We start from the raw sequence: 24,511 nt of genomic DNA, 5'->3' as shown, positions 1-24,511 counted from the left end.
TTTTCGGAGAGTCTGCTGCAACGGTGCCGGTACATGCTGCACCACGCAACAACCTTCAGAGTCAACGAAATTTTCCGTCTCAATTTACAGATGGGGCTGGTGACCAGACGGTAAAAAAATTTCCTTTCCCATCGACCAAGCGCGCGATCAATTTAAATTCACCTTACACTAAAGTACGGTCGAAAGATTGGACACTATAATCACTGTTGTCAAATTATCAACACCGTAACTCCTTATTAATAACGATACAAGGTTCCTATTAATTCTTAGAAATAATCGCACACACTGATGTGTTGAGAGCGTTTAATCATCGGAGAGCAGTAATTTTTTATTTAGTAACTTAGCGAAAGCTGTCACATTTTCAGTTTTGACATGACAGGCACAGGTTACGGGGTAAAAAGATCAAACTTATGTTTCAAAAACATTCATCAACGCACTCGACTAAATTGAAAGAGCGAGATTTGATCCATAAAAGAATTACGGACCTCGCTGAATTGCAGAGGATCTACGAGTTCGGTGAGATTTTAGGGAAAGGAAGCTTCGGTACTGTCGTTAAAGCGAGTCACAAAGGAACGGGGATTAATTGGGCGGTTAAAATTATCAATAAGTCTCAAGTACGTTCAAATATTTATTACATAATAAAGATCATTGTATACTCAATTCTCATGTGGACCACTAAGTTATTTTCATTAGGCTGGTGCCTCCAGAATAATGCTCGTCGAACGGGAAATCCATATTCTAAAATTGGTCAATCATCCGAACATAATCCTCCTCGACCGAGTCTTCGAATCACCGAAGGTGAAAATAATTTTCGAGTAACGCCTATGTTACAATTGGTTCAGAGATATTTATAAAATTTTACTAATATTTTTACTAGATACTATATACTAAAGAATCAGTTTTTCGTTCATAGGCAATTTATTTAATATTCGAGCTTTGCACGGGGTCGTTAGCAAAGACTTTTAAAGCGAAGAAACGCTTCGAAGAAAAGGAAACATTAACCGTTATTCGTAGCTTGGCTGGTGCTCTTTCCTACTTACACAAAAACGGTCAGTGAAATTATTGCAGTATACACCCATCAATATAGGTATCATCCTTTGAAGTGCTTATAGTTATAAAGCGTATTGTTAATGTGGCTCTAAACCATTAAACCGCTAAATTCCTGGAGCACCTAAATAGCTTTGATTATTCCGATTTTCGAATGCTTCCATTTCAACCTGAGACTCGTTTCGAAACTGTATATCAGAAGTATTCAAACCTGTTAATTGATCACTGCAAAGAAACATGCCTGTAGTTAAGTAGTAAGGTATATATCATGTATTAATTTGTTAAGGATCGATTGCATATATTCTGTACAAAGGTTCTCGATTGTCTTATACTATTTTCAAAACATATCTGTACAGACATCGTTCATCGTGATCTGAAGTTGGAAAATATTCTGATCGCTGCGAATCCGCAAAATCCGGACGACGATTTACATATAAAAGTAACGGACTTTGGACTTAGTGCGGTGCGGGGTGGTACGGGATACGAAACCATGTTGCATGATTGTTGCGGCACGCTTACTTACATGGGTAAATAAATTCTATTAAAAATATTATACCCTGATCAGGATAGTCTTATATAATATTACATAATATTACTCATTCGCTAATAATAGCTTACTCGGATCCAATACAAGACATTTGAGTACAATATAGGTGTTCAAATTTATTTCATTTTGATTAAAAACGGATTCTTATCGCCAACGTCTTCTTCACACAGCGCCAGAAATGATAGCCACTAAATCTTATAGCCAGCAGTGCGACGTTTGGTCCATGGGAATTATAATGTACGTCCTGCTGGTTGGGAAGTTTCCATTTTACTCTACGAACGATCAGCACCTTCATTTGCTCGTTAAAACACAAGAGCTTGACTTTTCGGGTGCGTAGATGTGATTCACGAACCGTGTACAGTAACTTTTGAACGAATTTTAGGATCACTCTCGTGTTATATTTAGGTGTAATAATGTAATAACATTGTATCGCACGTTGATAGATTAAATCATGATAAACTACACTGAAACTTATACTTCCATTACTTCTGACCGAAGGTTTACCTTGCTCAGAAGGAGCAAAGCATTTGCTGAGCAAAATGCTTCAGAAGAATCCGGCGTTTCGCGTTACCGCAGCTGAGGTTGAAAATCACCCCTGGATAGCCGTAAGCATGAACCAATACGTAAACGTTTATCGCAATGCATCAAAGGTGATTTAATTCTCTCTGAAAAAAATTCCTTCACCTGCCCCACAGGGTAATCATTCGATGCTCCAAGCTCACTCTTCGAACGTTCTTGACATGATGAGAATGTGGAGGACGGAAATGATGGTAAGGTAATTCCTGGAGCTGATCTGTATGTACTATAACTATAAAACAAATGAATCTGCGGAGCTCTAACACCCTGGTTAGATGAAACTAAATCTTTTCATCCAGCAGCGAAATTCATCGCAGCAGAAAATTGCGCCGCAATTAAGAATTGTTCACAGGAAACGCCGGATCAAGGAAATTCAAACAAGACCGAAGAGAGTTCTCAAGCGGTCAATTCTGCGCGCTTCATTCCTGCCGTGCACGATGAGCCACCTCGCTTGGCTGCAGGGCGAAGGTCTTCGAGAATGAGTCTTTGCAGCGAGAAATCTGCGAAAGACTGGCCCCACAGCAAATACAAATTTCGGGAATCGGCGAAACCATCGACCGCGGCCAACTCCAACTTGGGAAGAGTTTCGGAAACCGAAGTATCCGTTGGACAGACGGTCCGAGTCTCCGACCCCAACACCACCTCCAACATCCCTAAAGACACGGTCAATCAAACTGTATCGTACGTTTATTGGTATCTTACTTAGTGTACATGACCCATTAATCGCATACGTTATGTAGGAAAACTGTGAGAAATTCGTCGACAGAGTCCACCGGAGTCGTTGAAAAGAAGTTCGTGAACTCTGAGCGCCGTCGCCTCTCTTCTCGCTTGCCGGACTTCAGTCACGTTGCAGCTAAAGTTGATTCTAATTTGGTTCATCTACGGAAGGAGGCTCAGCGAAAACGAGTGTATCGGACGAATTACCAAGCCACTGTACCTCAGCAATCGTCAATGAGAAAATGAATAATTTCGAACATTACGCATATAGATGTGTGAAATAACAATTTGTGCGACCACAGACAGGCCTATTGCATGCTTAACGTGAAACGATTGACTAGGTTGTCATATTTTATTCTGTAATTATAGAGAGAACTGATTATTGACAGGAAAAATTTGGATTCAGAAGAATAAAATAATATAATTATTTATGCATAATTATGGGCAGAAGGTATAAATATATGTATATTATTTGATAAGCACAATTAAGTCCGGCTAGAATAACACCAAAGAACACTGCGCATCTATCATAATATATGTCTGTAATCTTTCAGGCTTGCAAATTTAGTTTATGCGGACGTTTATAGAGATTACTAACAATCTATTGTTGTTTTATAAGCTATACACACTACTATATTGTATGAATAATGCATTAATATCAACGATAATTATCAATTAGATTTTGTGATACGGCAGCGTTTTTCATAATAAAGATACACCGTTTAAAGAGGAAATTTGAACTACTTCGATGTCGATAGACTTTTTTTCAAACACTTTATACCTTTGTCATAGTTAATTAGAAAATGTGCAATTATAGGCGCGGATATATTTAAATTCGATTTATTTGGTCATTCGTATTGTGTGGTGGGATTTGTAAGGTTTATTTTTTCAACTGATACTGCAAAGCCGTGTGAGCTACAAAAATTCGCCGCTTCAAATTCCATTCATTGTGTGTTAAAAACAAGTTAAATGTGTTGATTGATGAATTATTAGAGTTGCTTACAAGATCACGTAAGTAGTCTGTTCAAATATAGCGCGCAAATTTGTCATCAAGCGTGGGTGACTCCGCCAGTGTCTGCCAGAGGGTCTCTTGGAACGAAACGTCAAATCGTACGTCAAATGGAGAAATGTCAGAAATCAGTTGACTATCAGAAGTCGTCACCTTAGGAGACTCTAGGTTACATTTTAAAATATTTCCTCTCTTCTTAGCAAACTGTGCAACATGAACGATTACGGGATTCCGATAATCGAACCTACCGTTGACTTTACTAAGGTTAGTTAATTTATTACCCAAATTAGTCCTTTATACTAGGTACAACACTATATCTTTCGTCCCTCGGTTTCAATGTCAGAAATTTCCTCATCCACTTTCATTTGACAGTACAAATTTTTATTAATTTACATATCAATTGCTAAGTCATCTACGATAATCGCGTTTCTCATATACCAACATTTTCTGCGCTCGGTTGACTTCTACTAATTACTTGGGAGCCAATTAGAATTAGTTTTCTTTGTGTAGCGATGTGCGTAATGAAACTAGATTTTGGGCCTGTCAGTTACTTGAATCTGGGTACTTATGGTGTAATTATCCAAAATGACGTTCATATGACCTGTAGGGTCAAGAGGTTTACCTGGCATAAATAGATCATCAACATTTAATGCGCTTAGCCTGAACAGAATTATCAAAATCGAAAACTTGTGTAGTTGGATTTTGAATGTCCATTACCATGTCCAATTAAAAAATAATACCTGTTTTTAGGTCCCGGCGATTCATCAGAAAAGAACTATCACATTCGTTAATCATTTTATTATACATACAGTAACGTTTTTAAACAAGTTCGCTCTGTCTTGCGAGGAAAAACTGTTCGAGTTTGAGAATAAATTGCAAAAAGTAGAAGCGTCACTAGGAATCCTTGAATCTAGGGTAAGCGAAACTACTACTACTAGTTATCTTAAGATCCTCATTTAGAATTGCACATTACCACAGAGAGAATGTTCGCAAGTGTCAAGTCTACTTTGTACTTTCACTTCAAATAATATGTGTGTGAATAACTCAAATAAGACGCTGTGCCCTTCTATCAGCTTGCGTCAATACCAGAAATTGACTTTCCAACAAAGACTGACTCTCCACCAACCACTGAATCAAACAATCAAGAAGTGAAATTGATGGAACAAGATCAACCAGATGTGGTTGAAGAGGTGAAAGCTGAATCCACTGATGAAAAAGATCAAATTAGTAACACACAACCTATCAGTAAAGATCCTCGATATGCAAAATTTTTTAAAATGGTTCAGTTTGGCGTACCCGCGCAGGCTGTCAAATTGAAAATGAAACAAGAGGGTCTAGATCCACTTTTGCTAGAGTGAGTATTTCCAGCAAGTAACTCTTTTAACATTTAATATTTACACTATTTATACATGAATTTGTTTTACATCTTAAATTTTCAAACGAACCTCACAAGCCTATTTTAGCCTTTCTTTTAGTTTGTCAATACGTAATATTTTTTCAAGATCCATCATGTAATCTCTTTTATATTTCCTCGACAATACAAATGCAGATATTTTGGAATCGGCAGATTCATTCCAAAATTACTTCAAATTACTTGCTTGAATAGTTTGATTATGTATTAAGGATGCCAATAGTTTAAAAATGTGTGCCTTGTTTCAAGGTATACTAAATATAGACCACATTCACGGAATGTGTAACTAAGAATTTAACACACTTTGATGTTCAAACAGTAATCCGGATCAGCTGGTTCCAATAACGGAAATAATTGAAACAAATACAACTACCGATGAGGATGATGCTTGATAATAAACTGAAGACTAAAAGAAGTGTGCATATGAAACAGTAAGGTGCAAAGAGTATTCACAGCGCTCTCAAAGTAAAATTTTTGTCATGCTGCAAAAATTTTGGCACACCCAGTTGATAGAAAAGGAAAAAAAACGTAATGTATGCATTATTGTTTGATATAACCATTTAGTAAATAAACACATTTCAAATCTTGAACGATTTATTTTATTTTTTTGTTTATATAGTTACAATCTTAAACGCAAGGTTTAGAACTGGATCATCTGGCCCTGTAAACAGAAAACAAAATGTTTTACAATTGGTTACTGGTTTAAATTAATTTTTATGCATGTCACTTCCATTCAGTTTAGGTGCGCAAGTTGTGGGTAAAAGTTTCTGGGGACAAATTTTTTAAATTCGCATAAAACTGTAATTTCCATAAATGTTTCAATCGCTTCTGAAATCTCACTGTCTGAAGTTTTGAGACTATTTTGAGATTATTTGAATCGCAGCAAGGACTTGAACAAGTCTAACTATTTCCGATCAATTTCCACACATCTCAGCACCGAATTTAAAACGATCTAGATATACTAGGTTTTCGAAGACCCACCTTCCTCTTCTTATCACCTCCCAGCTCGAAATGTTTGCATCGCTTGAGCGGGATTTGCTTTCTGTACTTGCACTCAGTGCATTCCATCCTTAGCACAATTTTCTTCGTGGTCTTAGCCTGCAAGAAAAATTACATCAATCAATAAAATGCTGTTTGGGTTATAGAATACTGATCGAATAGTCCAGTTTTGCAGAAGCTTCAAGCATGACAACTCCAGGAATATAAAAAAACAAGGTTTCAGTAAATTTAAATAAGACTGCGTACCTTCTTTCTGAAAATGGGCTTCGTTTGACCTCCGAAACCTTGCTGCTTACGATCATAACGTCTTCGGCCCTGAGACGCATGCCTTTCCTTACTTTTCTTGTATTGGGTGACTTTGTGCGGCTTGTGGACCTTGCACTTCTTGCAGAACGTGCGCCTCTGTTTGGGTACGTTCACCTGTAAAGGTAACGAAAGTTAAAAGTTGAACTGAGGATGCAGGTACCTGTGTAAAATGCAGACTGAAAAGTCCCATGAGATGTTCACGTCGAGTAAAAACTTAGCGCGGAACATGAAATCTTTTGAATTGTCCATCTTATCTAGTCCCCACGTTGGTAACTGATTCTTGAACAGCGTATCAACGTTTATTAGCATCAGCACAGGATTTCGAGGTTATGGTGACCGTCTGTCATGTCGTCCCTTAGAACGCGATCGCGAACTGGCGATTGAAGTGAAATATGAATGTAAAAATAATGCTCGAGTCATTTGATTATGATATAATTCCATTTAGAAAATCAATCTATTCGTTTTGCAAGTCGATGCTGATGGATGAAACTCCGTAAAGTAAAACACACGATTCACCTACCATCTTGGATGTTTAGAAGAAAAAGGAAGCGGAGGCAAGCCGGAAATGGCTGTTAGCTGCGCGGAATGCCTGCGCAGGCTTCTCCGCACACGTATAACACCAGTATATTTTACTGTTTTCTGATCTCTTCAACCTCCGATACTTCTGTCGATCAATATCTCGAGCGAGGAACCGATAACGAATAAAATAGGAATCTTTTTCTCTATGTTATTCATTGTCGAGTACGAGCATCACGTGCCGCTGCGATACCTACGTATATTTGGTAGGTAAGCCGGCTTTTTCTCGTCAGGAAGGTTAACAAGATTGAATTATTTCCGGTTAATTATTTTGCGAAATAGGATTTTGGATATTGATGGAAAACTTTTTTGGACCTAATTTGAGTAACAATTTGATCGACGAATTGCAGCGCTAAAGCCAGTTTGAATCAAGCGACAAAGCCTCGAACCAGGGCACCGAAGTACGCTTCGTACTCTCAAACCCCTCGTCCGCGGAAGTGAATAATTTTATTTATACAATATAGATACCGATTGCAAGATATAAGGGTTGAATAATTTCGCATGAAATGTCAAAATTTATTTGCTTTATTAATCGGTGCATTTCAGGTGCGGCGAGGCCAGGAGAGAGATCGACCAATCAGGAATTTATCGAGCTTCAAACCCGCGCCATCTTCATTTTTGAACAAAGCCAGGTTGGACGTACGCCGAGTGAGTGAAGTAGTCCGCTCGAGTCCGTTCCGAGATACGCTAGTCCTCCGCTTTTGTAAACGTTTCGTGCACTCGCCGGAAACCGACGCCGCCGTCGTTGTGTCGTGTCCCACGCCGAAACCGAGGCATCGAAGGCACACAAGTTTCTTACGTATTAATAATTACCAAACTAGAAAAAAACCACCGGCATCATGAGTACCAAGGAGAATAACGACGTTGCCGTCGAGAAGGTGATTGATAATAACGACAAGAGCTCAGGTGACGCGAAATGCGAAATCAAGGGAACGAAAAGGCCGGCTGAGGTAAGTTGTGTGCTGCCCCTCTATTTGTGTATTAAACATATAAGTATCTACATACATATATGTATATATATATAGATGTATGTATATATATATATATACATATATATAAATACACGGACGTGTCTAGTACGGTGGATCGGCGAAGCTTCGAAAGCATCATAACAACAATTAATCCACACTCTCGACGCGGACGCTCCGTAATTGCAACATTTTTCCCTCAATTCTTCATCTTGGCTCGGGGTTCGCCTCGTTCGCCGCTATCCCCGCCACAATCGCGTGCCTATCCCGTAATTTTTACAAATATTTTCCATATCTCCCTACACGGCGTGACTATAGCTCCTCCGTGATGCATGCAATTGAACACGCGCGTGGATCAAATATGTCGCCAAACCGAGGACATTTGTACACTGCATACACACATGCCTACGCACACGCGCACACACGCAGCCACCTATTTCACTCCGAAAAGTAGGTGAACCTTTCGCGCGCGCGTCGTTGGTACGATATGCGTATCGCTCACGTCTGTGTGTATTATGCGTGTATCTATGATGCTTTGCGGTGTATACGTGTCACCCTGCGATGTTAACATTTATACATTGGCGGTGTGCGATGAAAAATTTCACCCCGCTACATAACGCTTCTATTAGTAGCAGTAGTTTTGTAGAATTGTAGTTTACAACGCACCGATGACGATAGCCATGTGAGAAATGCCGGCCGGCGCGTCTTGTTACGTACTCGACTCTTTCCCTCCTCTGTCCGCTTCGCTTCTCTTCTCTCTTCTTCCTGTTGCGACGATCTTCATTTCTCTTTACCTATGCTTGCCCCCTACCCTCCGAGACATTCATTCTCATATTTGTGCATTATAAAGGCCTATAGAAGTCTCGCTTAACCCATCCGAAGAAATATATCTCGTTAATTTTCCGGCCTTCCGATGACGCCATTATTACGTATGATTATTATCACTATCATTACTGTTTCGAGTATTACTGTTGTTATTGCTGCTGTTGTTGATCGTGGCGGCCAGTTGATGCTAAAGAAAACTTACTTTTATTATTGCTATCAACATCATCGGTACGGTCGTTACTATAATTATTGTTTTTTCTCATCATTATCATTATTATTGTTATTATTATCATTTTATTGGAAAACTGGGGGCTCCCGCGCATTTTTCTCACGACCCGATGCCGCCGCTACTGCGCCTGCCGCGTTTGTGTCGCTTGATGCTTCAACCACGCTATGGCGCCCAATAGTAGTAAGCAAAACTGCGTAAACTGTTATGCGAATTGAACGTACCATTTTGCGACAAAAAGAGATTAATCACAGCTTCCTAACATTCTGGCTCCCTGTTATAAATAACTCATCCCTTACGAACCGCCGACTAGTTCTAGTTGTTGGAATTACTAATTCCGATTTTTGTTTCATATTCATCCTTTCCACCCGTCCGTCCACTCGATTGGGAGCTAATTTAAAATTCACGATATCGCCGCTCTACAAACCATGTCTCAATTTAACTTGGCTAGGTATAGATGTGGGATGTGTAATACAAGAATTTCCATCTTCCGTATATATTTGGTTATAACTATGTAGATATTTTGATATCGTAACTCTTGGATGTTAAAAAGTGAAAAGTGTAAACTACGTTACATTGCTAGAAGGTGGAAAGTAGACGATTAGGGTTAGCGGCGCGGCAAGGGGGATACGTTACGGCGACGACGAGAGGCGGCCAGTACACACATACACATACATATCTACCTGTGATTATCAAGCCGGCGCTCCGTTTGTACAGTGGCTTGGTATCCACTATCCACGCTTGCAGCGAGTTAGAACTAAGCTTGAAACATGATCTTGCATCAATACGCTGAGCAATATGCAATGACCAATGCCCATGCTGAACAAGTATCGTAATGTCCCCCCTCTAATAATTAACGAAGGAGTTCACGCAGAAATTGTAACATATATTTTATATTTCGAGCGTCATGACGCTGGGTATTTACCGTGTTTTTATGGAGTGGAATATTGTACTCGGTTTTCCGTTCGAAGTCCTTGAATAACTTGTTAGGATATTCCTTTCGTTTGTACATACATCATTTGATACGTGTGGCAATAGGGTTGGACGCAAGACTATGCGTACGTTGGGCTTCAGATTCTAGAATCACTAAAGGAAATTGTTGGCGGGAGCGACGCGGCAGATAAGTTAGAAATTCTTCCTTACCAACAGAGTGGCGTGGCATCGTTTCTCTCGCATGTGCTGCCCCTATGCCACTGGCACACTCAAGTGATAAACTTTGTTCGTTATTTGCACAGTGCTTACGTATCATTGCAACTTGTTATCTGAATTTGGGCGTCCTTAATGCTCTTACGTTACATATGTAACGTATCGTAATCTCGTCAAGGCGACGTAACGTAGCCGAAGAATGAGCTATTTGGATAAATAATTAGATATCCCAAGTATATAATACATCGCGCATAGGTATGCGTATTGAGGGCGGAATTGCGGTTATTTATGCATACGTCGTCGGGTACTTCCAGATATATATTTATAACAAATATTAAGATGTAAATAAGGTAACAAAAGGACAAAAATATTTGTATCATGTTTTCCATCGTTTTTATTGCCGTAATTTTTGGCTCGAAAATATTTCGACCTTTGATTTCTCACCACGTTATATGTAAGCAGGATAATTCTTGTTTACCCTGATAAAATTACTGACTACTGGCAAAGCACTCAATGCATGCACTAATCGATCGATCAGATATTCCATAGGTCAAATTAATTCGGACGAAACTGTAACATCAAAGTGTCTGAATTCTTTTTGATCTTTTACATTTTTTTTTGTGGCAGATAACATGTTATTTTAATAATAATTAGAAGGAGGAACTAAAAGTAGGCAAGCAAAATAATCCGTTCGAACCAAACGAGTCGTTTCTTTCCATCTTTCCATCTTTCCATCTTTCCATCTTCTCCCCTTGTTATCGGCAGAGACCGCGACATACACACACGAAGGCGGGGTCATGGGTAATCTGACCATCGTAGATCGCTGCGCTCTCGCCGTCGTGCGACAAAATACATGTGAACTTGCATATAGCCGGAATAACCACGTGTCGTCGTGCACTCGACGACGAGGATTGAGGCAAACTCGCTAAATGACATTTCATCGATGCAACCTGCGATTAAGAACGAGGGTAGGGAAGCAGAAGTTCTTTTCCCGCGCTGCAATACCTGTGTATAGCGGAGGTGTATGCCGTTGCTCCATTCCGCAGAAAGGCAAAAAAAGCACCGGGGGAACAGAAGCTCGCGATCGACCGTCGACGACACTGGAATTATGTCACCGAATAAACTCCGAGGTCATGAACTCTACTAAGCTCTCATTAATTTTTCTTTAATAATTCTCTTAGCTCGGTATAAATAACTTTGTGAATATGCTTCCATAGTTGGTATTTTCAACACTTTTAGCGATAAAACGAACCGCAAGATGACAAAGCAAATCTTAATACGTAGGTATCGACTCGTCTCTGAGCTCCTTGTCTCTTGGTTTAGTAGGTACACCTACTTTCCATATTCTTTTTGCTATTACAATATGATTCTTCATCTTCGATTATACAGTTCTCAACGTTATTGTATAACGGCCGAGTTGTTGCGGCGAGTAGAGGGGCTGCGATGAACGGAGCGAAGCGGCAAGGGGCGGGAAAGGAAGGGGACACCATCGGCGTAAGGATTCCGCATAGTGTGGAAACGCTTCGGACGCCACGCCGAGTCGAGTCGAGCAGAACCGAACCGAGCTACAACAGCCAGACTCCGATAGCTTACAGTCACGATGTGTAGCGCAAAGTTTCCCTTTGCTTTTGTTCCCTCAATTCACTACCACCACCAACAGCCGCCACCCCCTTCGCGCAAGTTTCGAACAGCACAGTGGTGGTGTAGGCGTCCTGTTCTGTAGAACATTGTAGATGGATTGTAGAAATGGCGGCACTCGCGGTAGTTCAGAGATTATATATATAGGTCCCACCTCCCATCAGTACCGTCAGTCTTGCCGTTCGAATTAGTTTTCTCTTTCTAGATGGCGCTAGTAAATTGCCGATTGTCGAATCACATTCAACGTATAAATCACGCGGAAATAAGACAAGAATCATAGCTCTTTGGTTTAGGTCATATCGAATCATAAATTTCTGTCCTACATGATCTCTGGAAGATCGCTGTATGAGATTAGATTAAAAAGTGGCGAAACAGTTTACCAAATTCTATTGAAGAAATCACCAGATTTACTGCCATTATATTAACAGAGCTAACTTCGAATTGTGTACCTACGCTCATCTCTTCTCTTTTGAATCGTCTGACGCTTTCAGCCCTTCTGACTTTTGTGTCTCTTCGTTCCGCATCTTTTACGCTTCCGCCATTAACTTTGCCCCCTCTATGCAACAGTCGTCCCGACGTTGACCAATTCTCGTTTATACACACTCTATGCTCAACTTTCTCCCATTCCACGACTCTTATACTCCTCTTGCTGGTGATTTCTGCTTCTTTGCATTTGAACTTCCAAAGGAGTACACACATACGTAACACGAGTTGAGAAATGTAATGTCGCATAGCAAAACAGCTACCAGTGAATTGTGTGCACCTGCCCCTCTTAAGCAGTCTCACTTAAGCTCGGTTTACAACAGACGCATACGTTCCCGCGTAGAATATGTGATATTTTAATTTTTATAAACGTTCGACCAATCACGTGAGACTAGACTATCAGCCGCTCTTTCACTGAATACCCATTGGGTAGGGGCATCGGCTTTTCATTGGTCACGCGCTTCCAGTACGCGTTCATTGTGCACCAGAGCTTTCTATTCTGCGGGAACGGGAACGTATGCGTCTATTGTAAACCAAGCTTTATATAATTACTAATTAAATAGTAATATAAATAACAATTGAAAAGCTCGAGAAGAAGATACAAGACGATGTAAAGATGAGGTGTTGTTTTGTTTTTCAGGATAAGAGCGAAGAAGTAAAGAAACAGAAAAAGGAAGAAAACGGAGATGGCGATGTTGAGGAGGAGGACGTTGATGACGAAGTTGACGCCGATGAGGAGGAAGTTGATGGGGATGGAGACGATGACGACGACGAAGATGATGTCCCCGAAGGCGAGGATGATCTTGTTGAAGATGAAGGTGTGTTTTAATGCAAAATTTTGTTCTCTTCATTAAATAAATTTGCACTGAAAACAGCATAGTTTCTTGCAAATTGAAATGATCCTCTTCCCATTCCAGCGACCGTTCATCACTAAATTCTTTGGATGATTATCATTTTCAGACGAGGAAGACGACGATGCGGAGGGAGAAGTAGAGGGTGACGGCGATGACGATGACGACGACGTATAATGAAGAAAGTATGAAACGTACGCACGAAAGACAACGGGAGGCGGCGGGAGACGGAAAACGGGTGGACGGCGCCATCATCGTTCGAGACAGCGGGAGATTCACTCTCATATTGAGGAGTTGATTTAAAGTGTTGGCGCGTGTCGGCCCAATTCTTAGGGGGTGCTCCCGCGATATACAATTTAAAAAGGCTGCCACCTTGCCAGAGTTGCGACCGGCCGACACTTGGACGCCGCAGCCCTATTGTCTTGGTCCTTCGCAATCCTGGCCCCCAGCTAGCCAACATCAAATGCTATTAGATTGTTCAGCATGACTAAACTAAATTACTTCCACATAAAAATGATAGTAATATTAAAAATGCCGATGTGAATTTGTTAATATTTAAAAAAAATTCAATCTTGAAAGCCAAAACCATTCTTACAAAACAAAAATATTTTCAAAACTGTACTTCCACGTAAAATGTTTAACCTGTAATATGCTGTTCGTTTGAACAACCTAATAATTGTATTTGTCCGATAACTGGCTTTTTTCAAGGGACAGTTTTATAATGAAAACTTATTTAAGATATATATATATAAGAGAAAACGAAGAAAAAACCTACAAAACAAAAAAAAAAAAAGTAAAGAAGATAGAAAGAAAAGTTCTATTGTATTTAAATAGTGTAAAATGGACATTTATGGGGTGACGATTTTTTTTACATTTTAAATGAAATTTACGTTCGTAGTTCGACGAATGTCTCTCACCTAGCACGTGTGACAAGAGTATCTTATTATTGCATATAGACGAACGAACGTATAATAGGGAGTTTGTAATAGCACGAGTGTGAAATTCGTGAATAATCGATGAATTTGAGAAGTCGTGTTGCGTCGAAGAATATGAATTATAATTGTCCATACTTACGCCTTGTTTTTGTTTCAAATGCATGTAGGGAAAATCTGACAATTCACCGTGAAATAGCTTTCGTCAGTTGATCATTACAGTTACAGCGCCGATCATGTTTACAGAATTTCACACTTTTGCCTCAAAGACGATATGAAACATGAAGTATGGAATTATGCATGCGCCGAAAAATCAGTGTGGATGAGTAATTGTGTGTCTTTAACGTTGCGTTATAATTATCATACATAGCATGTATAAAGTCATAAAGTAAGGAACATTTTATTATTAATACTGACGATTATGATATTACGTAACGTTATACATGAAAGCGTCACGTGGGGGGTAGGGGAATCCTCACGGCATACAACGAACTCTGAGTAGAGAGAGTATTGTCATGTATGAACAAATTGTTAATCTTTTTCCAATATTCGTTCTCGATATAATTTTGACGAAACTGTTTTGCGTCTAATGTAGATAAGTTACGAGCAAGGAAGAAAAAATTCAGTTTTTTTTATCTGCTAAAATAATTTTGCTGCACAAAACAATCTTGCGCCCCCCCCCCCCCCCCCCAACCATCTTTTTAACGATGAAGTTGCGGTTTCGTTTTTGTGGTCACTCTTTGTAAAATAACACAAAATGTAATTTTGATAATAGTAATAGTATTACTACAGCAACTTGTTTATTTATTTGAAAATACTCTTTCCGTTCAAGTGCGTTCTTATGTTGACATCGTTTTCATATTTACATGTACGAAACTCATGTATAATTAACTTGAAGACAATTTTTTTTTTCAAATTCATTTCTTCTGATCATCGTTTTACGTATAGGACATTGTATTTTAATATATCGCCAATATCTGTATATATGCAATATAGCGCTGATGCTACACGCAACGCAGGAACGTGTGGTCGCCTTTTTGTTTGCTTCTATTCCCTGCAGAAAGGATTCATGAATATACGCGCCTTACACGGCGTCGATCGGCAAAAATACTTTTAATATTTGAGATTACTCCACCGTGGGTAGGTTTCATAACTTCGGATGTACTACACATGTAGTACATCATTGTAGTTTCGTATACAGTGGGAATCTCTTGCAGCGGACCAATTAATATGCGGTAACGGCTCTCAGTTTGCCTCTGCCGTGTGTGCGGGAAGGCCGCTTTGAGAGATCCTCAAGGTATGCACACTCAGGCCATGCTTAAATATTTTTTACTCTAATTCGAACGAATGATCAGATCGATTGCTTCGACTGCAGGCTGTTACAGCCACCGAACAAAGTAAACAAAATAAAAAACAAACAAAAAAAATGTCATACGAAACTTTCGTAGTATAAGGTAACACGGATAATTGATTTGGCGATACATAGCTTCACGTTTAGGTTTCATTAAATTTTTATTAAGTAATAAAGTAACCATCACCATCAAATTGAGTAAATAACTGATTGGTATAATTTATCTAGAAAATTATGACCTCTAAGAGTGACGATGCAAGTAATAAGATGTGCTATTTTTCAATGTCATAACTTATTCTTGCGAGACTGGTAGGCAAGTGAGGTGATGAGACATTGCGGTTACGATACCATTGTACCATAGCTGCATAATATTAATAATAATAATAAATAATGATAATAATTTGAATGCGAGACAATGTCCCACGTTTTAATGTACAAATATTTTCGAGGAAGTAGTTAAATAAATCACAGTTAGATCGAAGAAAGAAAAGAAGAATAACACTGTTCTCGTCGTACATATGTAGTATGTAACAGTATGGATTTATTTTCAATATCCATATGTACTAATATTATTACAGTGTCCATTCTGTAGAACGGTTAAAGAAAGAATACAGACGTTTAGAAATACTGATACTGACGAGGTTTAATTGAATTAACAGAGACGGTGCTGTAACGCTGGGCACTTGGTCGAAAAAATCAGTGGAATCAAATTAAATTTTCGTATTGATACAAGTGTACTGTATTATACTGTTTATCTATAGTATATCGTACGTTGTACCTCTCGTATGAAATGGAAAATTGTCTTCGGCGAGCCAGAAAACACCGTTAGCGCCAGTCTATGAATGATAGTAAACTTTGTCAGCATGTTGCTTGACATGGGCATATTTCCACCACGCCACGGTGCTTCTGCAAATACGACCCCCTTAATATCACTGAGCAAGTACGAAGTACATCCTAATACGCAACCCCTGTATTTGCAACTCCTCGAATGATAGAGCAGCATTTTATTTAAAAATTTCAACCCCAAGTACTTCTGGCAGAACAAAATTAAAGCTAGGAAATGGAACCATGTTAGGGTAACAACCCGTGTAGGGGTAAGAAAAAATTGCGGGCACGTTAATAGGGCTCGGAATTGCGGAAATGCGTTTACAAACAAATGCGTACGACATTGTAGATATATACCTGACTTGTTGGGCACGTAGACAATGAATATAGGTATATTGTGGAATCGTGACACACCGCTCACGGTTATGGATGTTGCTATCTAACATAACAAGATGTTATGCTAATTGTAAGAGTTCGGTTCGTGTGTTTGTATGTATCTTGTCCAGGCGAGTTTATACAGGATAAGCATTTCATCATTTTCAACCAACACTGCTACAGATATTATATTTCTGCCCATTCCATCAGATTTGACAACAAAAAAATAACAAAAATCTTTCATTGTATTTTTAATGAAATACATTTTGAAAATCTATACGAGCATTTTTTATTTGACGTACATACTTTATTAATTCAATAAAGTGTTTATTTCACGATGTTAAAAATGATCCGAATGTACGGGTATTTAGCTGAACACATTTTTTTTTTCATTTGGTGTTTCGTTATTCGGAGTAATACTACGCGTATACCTATATTTACGATTCGCGGGTAAAATGAACATCAACGAGGAACAAGGAAGTATCGTTGGAAAAAGAGGTCGACTTTCAAAAGTGCATAATGTGAAGTATGTGAAAGTAATCAGGTTATAAATTTTCATTTCCGTTGAAAAATTGACTGTCAAAATTATAAGCAATTCAATCTCGCTGTTTTCTTTCGATACGTATAGATATACTCTGACATAGTGATGTCACACGGTAATTGTTTTCAACCTATTTACTTCAAATGAAACAAAGAAATAACAAAAATATGTCCAAAATATTTTCCATAAATTACTAAATAATAAAATTAAAAAATTTCATCCAAGGTCCACATTGATTTTTCAACCGTCGTTCCAGAAGGTAAATCTATTCAGCCAAGTCTGGTTTTCTCAGCTTTGCAAACTTTGATCTTCGATCTGCGTGATACCTAAACTCATAATACTCGTGCCCGAATTTTCGTCTAGTTTCATGATTATATCTAATTGGTCGCCAATATCGCTACTGCCAAATGAAGAGGTAGTGAATTGTATCACAGTCATCAAGAAGAAATGATTTAGAAGATATCGCATGCGGCGAATAGAGCCCTTCCTGTGCCTCTCCGTGTCCGTGTATCACGTAGAATACGGAGAATCTCCAACTGACAGAACTGCTTTCGGTCCGATTGGCATGTGAATGATAAACGGATGAAGTATAACTGTTGTCTATGAAGGCTGCAGCAAAAGTTCCACAAAGCGCCAATCACATTGGACCCGATTACCAAGCGCCAATCAGATTATGACTCTTATTGCTTATGAGCACCATTCGGTGACTTGTTGAACCACTATTTGCTGCTTTTTGGCGGATACTTTTTGAGTTACAAACCCATATGAGATACTGCTTCTTACCTCTACCATCCGTACTTTTGCCTCACAACCAGGTTAATTATTTTTGCGTGACTTCATTTTTTAAAATGATTGTAAATTTTTTTTCAATATTGTTTCATATAATAGCATTCAAATGTATACTATTTTCTTCCTGCTTGGAATAAGCAATCTGTATGCAGGTAATTGGGGAAGCAGGCTATTAATGATGCAGAAAGAACAAATCCTTTGTAGATGGAAAAATATTTTCAAATGATAACAGAAAGCGGAGTATCAATTATTATAATTCATTTTACGGTAGATAAGAAGAGGTCGTAGTTCAAGGGTTGTTTTTACAGGGTCTTAAGAATAATTAAACACTGTTTTTGGTACAACGGATGAATCTTAATATTTAGTTTTATGAAATTCCGGACTGATTTTAGAGCAGTTGATGAGTGTACAGAAACTCGACATTAGCAAACTACTATCTACATCGAGATTGCGTGAGAAACCATTAGTATTCAATAAACGAAACGAATTTTTTGACCGCAAAACAGCGATCAGCTTCATCTCCAAAACCTGTTGCATTTATAGAAACGAAGAATTACTGATTTAAATTTAAATGATGTTTCCAGTAATTTAGGAGCTCAAATGTACTGACTCTAGAACAAAAGATCTAAGGGATTTTGCATTTTGTAAATATTTTATTGATAGTGCATATTTGCTGCTAGTGACATGGTAATATACATTTTATTGAGCACGAAAATGCGATCTAAAGAACCTGCAATAGGTAGATCACATAAATTTTTTTCTATAAATCGTCGGGAAAATATGGGGTTCAAGTTTGTTTTACAATGACAACAACAACAACAATAATAATGATAATAATAATAATAGTGTACGTTTCAATATAAATTTATATATCTATGTATAATTATAACAGTTAAAAAAAATTTATTTACATAAATCCATCCTCTCTCACCCACCCTATTCCTAAGTGAGTATCACCGCATTCATACATTTACATATACGCAACAGCACACGTGCGTACTTTCCAAAAACATCGTCGAAACCATGAAAACAATGTAAATTTGAAATTGATGAGTCGTCTGTTCGTATAATTTATACACGTATCGGTAGAATTAAAATGGAATATCAGTTTTACTATTGCCTACCAAATTACAGTTGTAGTCTTTTCAGGCACATAGTACGTATACCTATGTATATTTATGTATACTGCATATACATACGATTAAGGTACATGCAACTAACAAATAAAGTTTATACGTTTCATCAAATTTTGAACAACGATTTTGTTAAAAGCAATATATAATATGTATATTGTATGAAAATTGTGCGAAATTTGATGGACCGTTCGAAAATAGCAATAATGAAACACAAGATATTCGACAAGATACTGTTTTCCGAAGAGTTTGTGGCACTATTTATCGATCTGATCTCATAAACATGTTGGATGGAAGTTTATACTAATATTTTTTTTGTTCATTTTCTGTATTAGAGTATTAATATCACAAAAATGTATTCATATGCAACGAATAGTGTATGCAAAAAAAAAGTTGTGGACAAAAAGAAAATGTCGGTAGAAACAAATTCACTCGTTGCAAAGAAGTCAATTAGGAGTACAATGATCAGCTATGTTCATGCTCAACGATAATACTCGACAACTGACTCTCAGATCGACATTAATCTTCTTAACTCATGTATGTACATAAAAATTGAGTCTTTATGAGGTGAGGACGGCGACAGACGCTCATTTTATTGCACATGCCTATAAGTTGTTGTCAATTATTTAGTTTTTTTCGGCGCATGGATTGATCAGAATCATGAAAATTGATAAGATTTCAGGCTTACCCAGTACTACAATAATTATATGGTATCTAGTTATTATATTATTGGATTTTCATATTTTCACCCATGCTCCACTTTCGTGCAAAGGTCTCATAAATCTTTAAAAAAGATAAAACAAAATATCAGAAGATTATTGAGTTAACAGCAGTACTTAGTACTCGATTAGTACAACCCGTGTGTTTAATTCATGAATCTGATGAAAATTAATTTGAGATAATTCGGTTTTATGTAAATTTTCACCACGCTGCATCAGATGATAATAGCACGCGCACTTTCGAAAAATACACTTTGTTTTGAGATGGGTGCAAAGCTACACTGGAAATCCTACAGAGTGATGTAGTCTGTTACACATTGTATCTTTATGCGTCTGACTAGTATTTCACATGCCTGCATGGTTATCCGTTATTATCTCTGGTAGGATTGAGTAATTCATTCAGCTGGCGGATGCCCTGCATTGTTGTATCTGTGGTTAACCTTTCGAAGCTGTTCATCACACTGTTCTCGTTTCTATCGTTGTTGCTCGCTGCCTCAGTTTCTACCATCCGTTCATTCGCGACCTTTGCAATTAGATACATTGTCACTCGTCATCATTACCATGAAATAATTTATTATTCTTTAATCTGTTATTTGGGATATTGATTTTATGGCTGGATTTGGATTAAATGCAGATTTTAGTATGCTTTTGCAAATCCTGTACAAAGATAGTGGGCTTCGATTGAATGTGCATGAGATTACACTGTATGTTTCGCCAAAGTATTATGAACTTAAACCATACGCCCGGCATCTGGGTGCCCATTAATAGCATGGAATAACCCAAGAATGTATTTTGCGTCTTTATACGAATAATTGCTATTTTAATTAAAAGCAGTTATTTTATAAAAACTTCTAGTAATAAAAGATGTCCGAGATAAAAAAAAGTGAACCCTCAACAAGTTCTGGTTTAGAATATGCTGAATACGAAATACATGTAATACATTGTCGATTAAAATTTTTAAAAACAATTACCTGAGAGTTCCAGTTATCAGGGAGCGGAAGGTTACTTGGTAGATTTTGGGGTAAATTGACAGAAAAAAGGTTGTCCAGATCGGGAAGCTCACTCCATACAGGAGGGGCAGACTGTTGGCTACCCATGTTTGATATGTTGCTCGCCTCCATTCCTTCCCTGATATTCTCCACTGGATTTTGAATTCCTGTCGGTTTAAATCTTTGATTAAGTATCTTGATGAATTTTCCGAAGCTAAGACTATAAAATTGCTGTATTGATGAGTATATCAACAGGGTTGGTACGCTTTTTGGAATTTGGAATTCTCTGTCTTTTACAGGCATTGCAGCTGAAAAATTTTCTACTGATACACCGTTTAATAATGATACATATTTGAAAAATTACAGTAATACTAATATTGTCCAACAAATGATTTGCTTGAAACTATTTACCAATGACACGCTGTAATTTTCGTAAAATAAAACGGGAAGTGTTTGTAAGAAGTAATATAACAGTTTTTTCGAATTAACATAACACTTACGGCTCTGTGCATGCTGAGCTATAAAAACCTGCTAATTTCTTCTAAAGAGATAAAATTCCAGTCTTATTTATGAAATTCCGTGACGTTTCCCTGTGGTACGAATTTTCTTGACTTTTCCTGGTTTTCCAGGTTTTCCCTATTCGTTCCAACTCAGATTAATGCCGTAAAAACCGATTATTCTCTTTACAATTCATACAGGATTTAAGAAAACTACTGCCTACTGTTATCGTCAGTGTATTATGAGGCAATGTCTCAAGGATATTATTCATAAGAATGCATTGTCGAACTCACCAGAAATACCAGGCTGGGGATAATTTGATCCAGGGTGTTCCATGTTCATTTGGTTTGATTTATCCTGCAATTGATTCATGTACAAATGCTGAAACATAGGTGGCCTGGCGTATTGCTGTTGTTGTTGCAGCTGCTGGTGAATATGTGGAAGTTGAACGTTGTAGCCAGTGGCTCCAGTTGTCTGTGGGTTAACCATTGGCGATGGAGTGCGGCCTGGCGATATGGGTTGCCTGTGGAATACTTGAAACATTAAATAGGGTAATTTTGAATATTGATGTGAGCACCTCACTCATCAACTCAAAACTATTTCTAGTCATTTAACAAGCGAGCAATGAATGCAAGTTCAAATCTATATTAATAAATTTGGCAAATGTCACGGAGGAATCATCACCTGTAGGTCTGCATGGAAGTAGAAGGTTGTGGCAAAGGTATTCTGTCGTCCTTGAGATATGTGTGTTGAGACGTACAAGACTCCACTGGAAATGGTGAAAGACCATGATCGGCTGGTTCAATTTTTATTTGGCTCAAACCATAGTCTACAGCTTGGTACTGTACGACCCCATCTGTAAATATTCCGCAGTACTATTAAAATTAGCATAGAAATCCTAGATAAACAGCATTAAGAGCAAGCCTTACGTGAGCCATCGTTTTGCAAGGACTGAAAAACTGGCAAAACAAATTGATTAAATTTTATCCAAAATTTAGTTAAAGCTGTGACCAATGAGTTATATTTCGTTGACAGAAGATGGGAAATGGGATGTGGAATGAAAATATAAGTATAATCGCAAACAGAATATTTTAGCCCTAATATTACAATGCAGCAATTTGGAAGGCTTACTATGTAGTTAGATGAGGCGTTATCATATTTGCATGCTTAAAGTACTACACATCAACACTCAGAGCATTATCAGTTATAAAAACACACTGACAAGTAATATTTCCATAAATAAGTGCGTAAAAAGATGAGAGTAACTAAAATCATTGTTGCCAATCAGAGGTACATGCTAAACACTTGTTTTGATGAATCACACAAACTCCAAAAACGAAAATTTAAACTCAAAAGACTATTTTGTTAAAACGTCAAAACCAAATACTAGAAATATATTTATCATGTTGAGATCGTACCTGATTTTTTTTTTATTTAACAGGAGCAGTGTGTTTGATCTGAAACGTGTGACGTGGGTGTAGACACAAAACAGTGATTTCATTGGCTCAGCAAGTAATAATATATTCTATAATTATTCGATACAGGTAATAAATATATACTTTTTTTTTCAACTTCTTTACTGTGCTTTTTTTCGTTTTGTCAGAAAGCTTTCTTTTGTAAAAATTTTCGTACAAATATTGCACAACATTGTTTTATTTGTAACGTATTTAATATAGTTTCAAAGCACAGGGTTATTTAAAAACTTTTCAAATATCGAGTCACCCGTTACCTACCACGATGATTATTAACGATGAATCACATGAAAGTGTTATCTATCTTTTGGATTGTTAAAAACTGCAAGAATTGAAATTTTTCCCTTCAAGTTTTTATTTCAGTGTGGATAGAAGTGCACACTAACTGCGCAATTATTGTGAAATTTTTAGTAAGTAGATGCCGGCTGCTCTCAAGTTGAAAAGATACAAATATCTATTAATATATTCATATAAAATGCATTCTTAAAAAAGTACAAAATACATGATCACCATGAGAAAATATGTGTGACATTTTTATATTGACTACATGAATACATCTTATTTGTTAATACGTCCCCCTCTTCCAACTATTAAAGCTTACTTGAACAGATTAAAGTTATTGAAAATTTCTCATTGCGATATACAAGAGAGCAGAAGTATTATTCCAAAGAAATTAATATTTCACTAGAGTTGTTGAAGTCCTTATACCTATGCACGGACAGTGATGTGAAAAGAATAGTAAAATGTTGTTACTGAATGAAGATGTTGCAACTGCGCGATGAAAGTAAGGAAGGTTCTTGTAGTAAATTCTGAAGACCATTTATGTGTTCACGTAAACTTTTAGAGTGCAAAATGGGTAAGTTTTGTTCGATGATTTAGTTATTTGTTATACATATACGTATATGATAATATACGAAAATTGAGGGAGAAAAATTCTCTGAAACTATTAGAGATTCAGAAATATTTTTTACTCCTAAACGTAGTATGGAAAACCATTATTCGTAGTATCATATACAAAGCTGCCCAATAGTATGCTATACAAACAGTAAGAAAAAGATCCATATTACCGTTTTTAATCGAAAAATACAAAGTGCTATTATTGAGCTTCCAAAGCAGACTGGATACAAGTATATATTTTCACTTCAAACCTTTCAAGCCATTTGATATCACATATATTATATCAAGGAGACTTACTAGCCCAGATTAATTCATGGCAGTCGGTGTAGCTTGAACAGACATTGATTTCTATTGCTCGATACCCATTCTGCTCAACAAAATTCATTAATATATTTACCAGCGGCCTAGCAACGGAAATGGTTTATAAGTTGAATATAGATCTCAAAGTTGTGACTTTCAACCATCTCAATGTGAAAAAATGACCACATCACAAGACCACTGTGTTCTGAATCGGTGATACTTATGAATTGTGAGATATATCACCGGCACTGTCGTATTTTAAATCTATATAAAATATTGATAAAGAATAACTTTGGTGGAGTAGGAAATGATTAATAAGAAGCGTAGGATTTGTGTAGGTGAAAAATTAGCCGAAAAAATAGACA

At 37.6% G+C, this 24,511-nt stretch overlaps 4 protein-coding genes across 4 annotated transcripts; 3 read left to right on the top strand and 1 right to left on the bottom strand.

Moving 5' to 3' along the window:
* Window positions 1–33: 33 nt before the first annotated feature.
* Window positions 34–2,652, top strand: LOC124406576 (serine/threonine-protein kinase 33-like). Its single transcript, XM_046882012.1, has 10 exons — window positions 34–110; window positions 175–225; window positions 386–614; window positions 694–798; window positions 914–1,049; window positions 1,404–1,574; window positions 1,765–1,923; window positions 2,093–2,244; window positions 2,290–2,364; window positions 2,473–2,652. The coding sequence occupies exons 1-10, from the start codon at window positions 34–36 to the stop codon at window positions 2,650–2,652; spliced, it is 1,335 nt and encodes a 444-aa protein (XP_046737968.1).
* Window positions 2,653–3,971: 1,319 nt separating this feature from the next.
* LOC124407035 (WASH complex subunit 3) lies at window positions 3,972–6,405 on the top strand. Its single transcript, XM_046882830.1, has 4 exons — window positions 3,972–4,160; window positions 4,647–4,811; window positions 4,970–5,250; window positions 5,627–6,405. The coding sequence occupies exons 1-4, from the start codon at window positions 4,110–4,112 to the stop codon at window positions 5,697–5,699; spliced, it is 570 nt and encodes a 189-aa protein (XP_046738786.1). The 5' UTR covers window positions 3,972–4,109; the 3' UTR covers window positions 5,700–6,405.
* LOC124407036 (60S ribosomal protein L44) lies at window positions 5,884–19,166 on the bottom strand. Its single transcript, XM_046882831.1, has 4 exons — window positions 19,113–19,166; window positions 6,553–6,726; window positions 6,289–6,405; window positions 5,884–5,968 (listed from the first exon to the last, which is right to left on the bottom strand). The coding sequence occupies exons 1-4, from the start codon at window positions 19,161–19,163 to the stop codon at window positions 5,948–5,950; spliced, it is 363 nt and encodes a 120-aa protein (XP_046738787.1). The 5' UTR covers window positions 19,164–19,166; the 3' UTR covers window positions 5,884–5,947.
* LOC124407037 (acidic leucine-rich nuclear phosphoprotein 32 family member B) lies at window positions 7,819–14,088 on the top strand. Its single transcript, XM_046882832.1, has 3 exons — window positions 7,819–8,138; window positions 13,115–13,292; window positions 13,435–14,088. The coding sequence occupies exons 1-3, from the start codon at window positions 8,028–8,030 to the stop codon at window positions 13,500–13,502; spliced, it is 357 nt and encodes a 118-aa protein (XP_046738788.1). The 5' UTR covers window positions 7,819–8,027; the 3' UTR covers window positions 13,503–14,088.
* Window positions 19,167–24,511: the final 5,345 nt, after the last annotated feature.

The sequence above is a fragment of the Diprion similis genome, chromosome 6, assembly GCF_021155765.1.
Source record: "Diprion similis isolate iyDipSimi1 chromosome 6, iyDipSimi1.1, whole genome shotgun sequence".
NCBI lineage: Eukaryota > Metazoa > Arthropoda > Insecta > Hymenoptera > Diprionidae > Diprion > Diprion similis.
Note: the sequence above shows the minus strand (reverse complement) of the source record. Positions and strands in the feature narration are given on the sequence as shown.

Coding starts and splice junctions, on each gene's coding strand:
- LOC124406576 (XM_046882012.1), top strand. CDS start 34: ATGCTGCACCACGCAACAACCTTCAGAGTCAACGAAATTTTCCGTCTC. Junction 615..693: donor AAATTATCAATAAGTCTCAA/GTACGTTCAAAT, acceptor TATTTTCATTAG/GCTGGTGCCTCCAGAATAAT. Junction 799..913: donor GAGTCTTCGAATCACCGAAG/GTGAAAATAATT, acceptor TTTCGTTCATAG/GCAATTTATTTAATATTCGA.
- LOC124407035 (XM_046882830.1), top strand. CDS start 4,110: ATGAACGATTACGGGATTCCGATAATCGAACCTACCGTTGACTTTACT. Junction 4,161..4,646: donor CTACCGTTGACTTTACTAAG/GTTAGTTAATTT, acceptor ACCTGTTTTTAG/GTCCCGGCGATTCATCAGAA. Junction 5,251..5,626: donor CTAGATCCACTTTTGCTAGA/GTGAGTATTTCC, acceptor ATGTTCAAACAG/TAATCCGGATCAGCTGGTTC.
- LOC124407037 (XM_046882832.1), top strand. CDS start 8,028: ATGAGTACCAAGGAGAATAACGACGTTGCCGTCGAGAAGGTGATTGAT. Junction 8,139..13,114: donor GAACGAAAAGGCCGGCTGAG/GTAAGTTGTGTG, acceptor TTTGTTTTTCAG/GATAAGAGCGAAGAAGTAAA. Junction 13,293..13,434: donor TGATCTTGTTGAAGATGAAG/GTGTGTTTTAAT, acceptor TATCATTTTCAG/ACGAGGAAGACGACGATGCG.
- LOC124407036 (XM_046882831.1), bottom strand. CDS start 19,163: ATGGTTTCGACGATGTTTTTGGAAAGTACGCACGTGTGCTGTTGCGTA. Junction 6,727..19,112: donor ACGTGTGCTGTTGCGTATAT/GTAAATGTATGA, acceptor TTACCTTTACAG/GTGAACGTACCCAAACAGAG. Junction 6,406..6,552: donor AGCCCATTTTCAGAAAGAAG/GTACGCAGTCTT, acceptor TTTTTCTTGCAG/GCTAAGACCACGAAGAAAAT.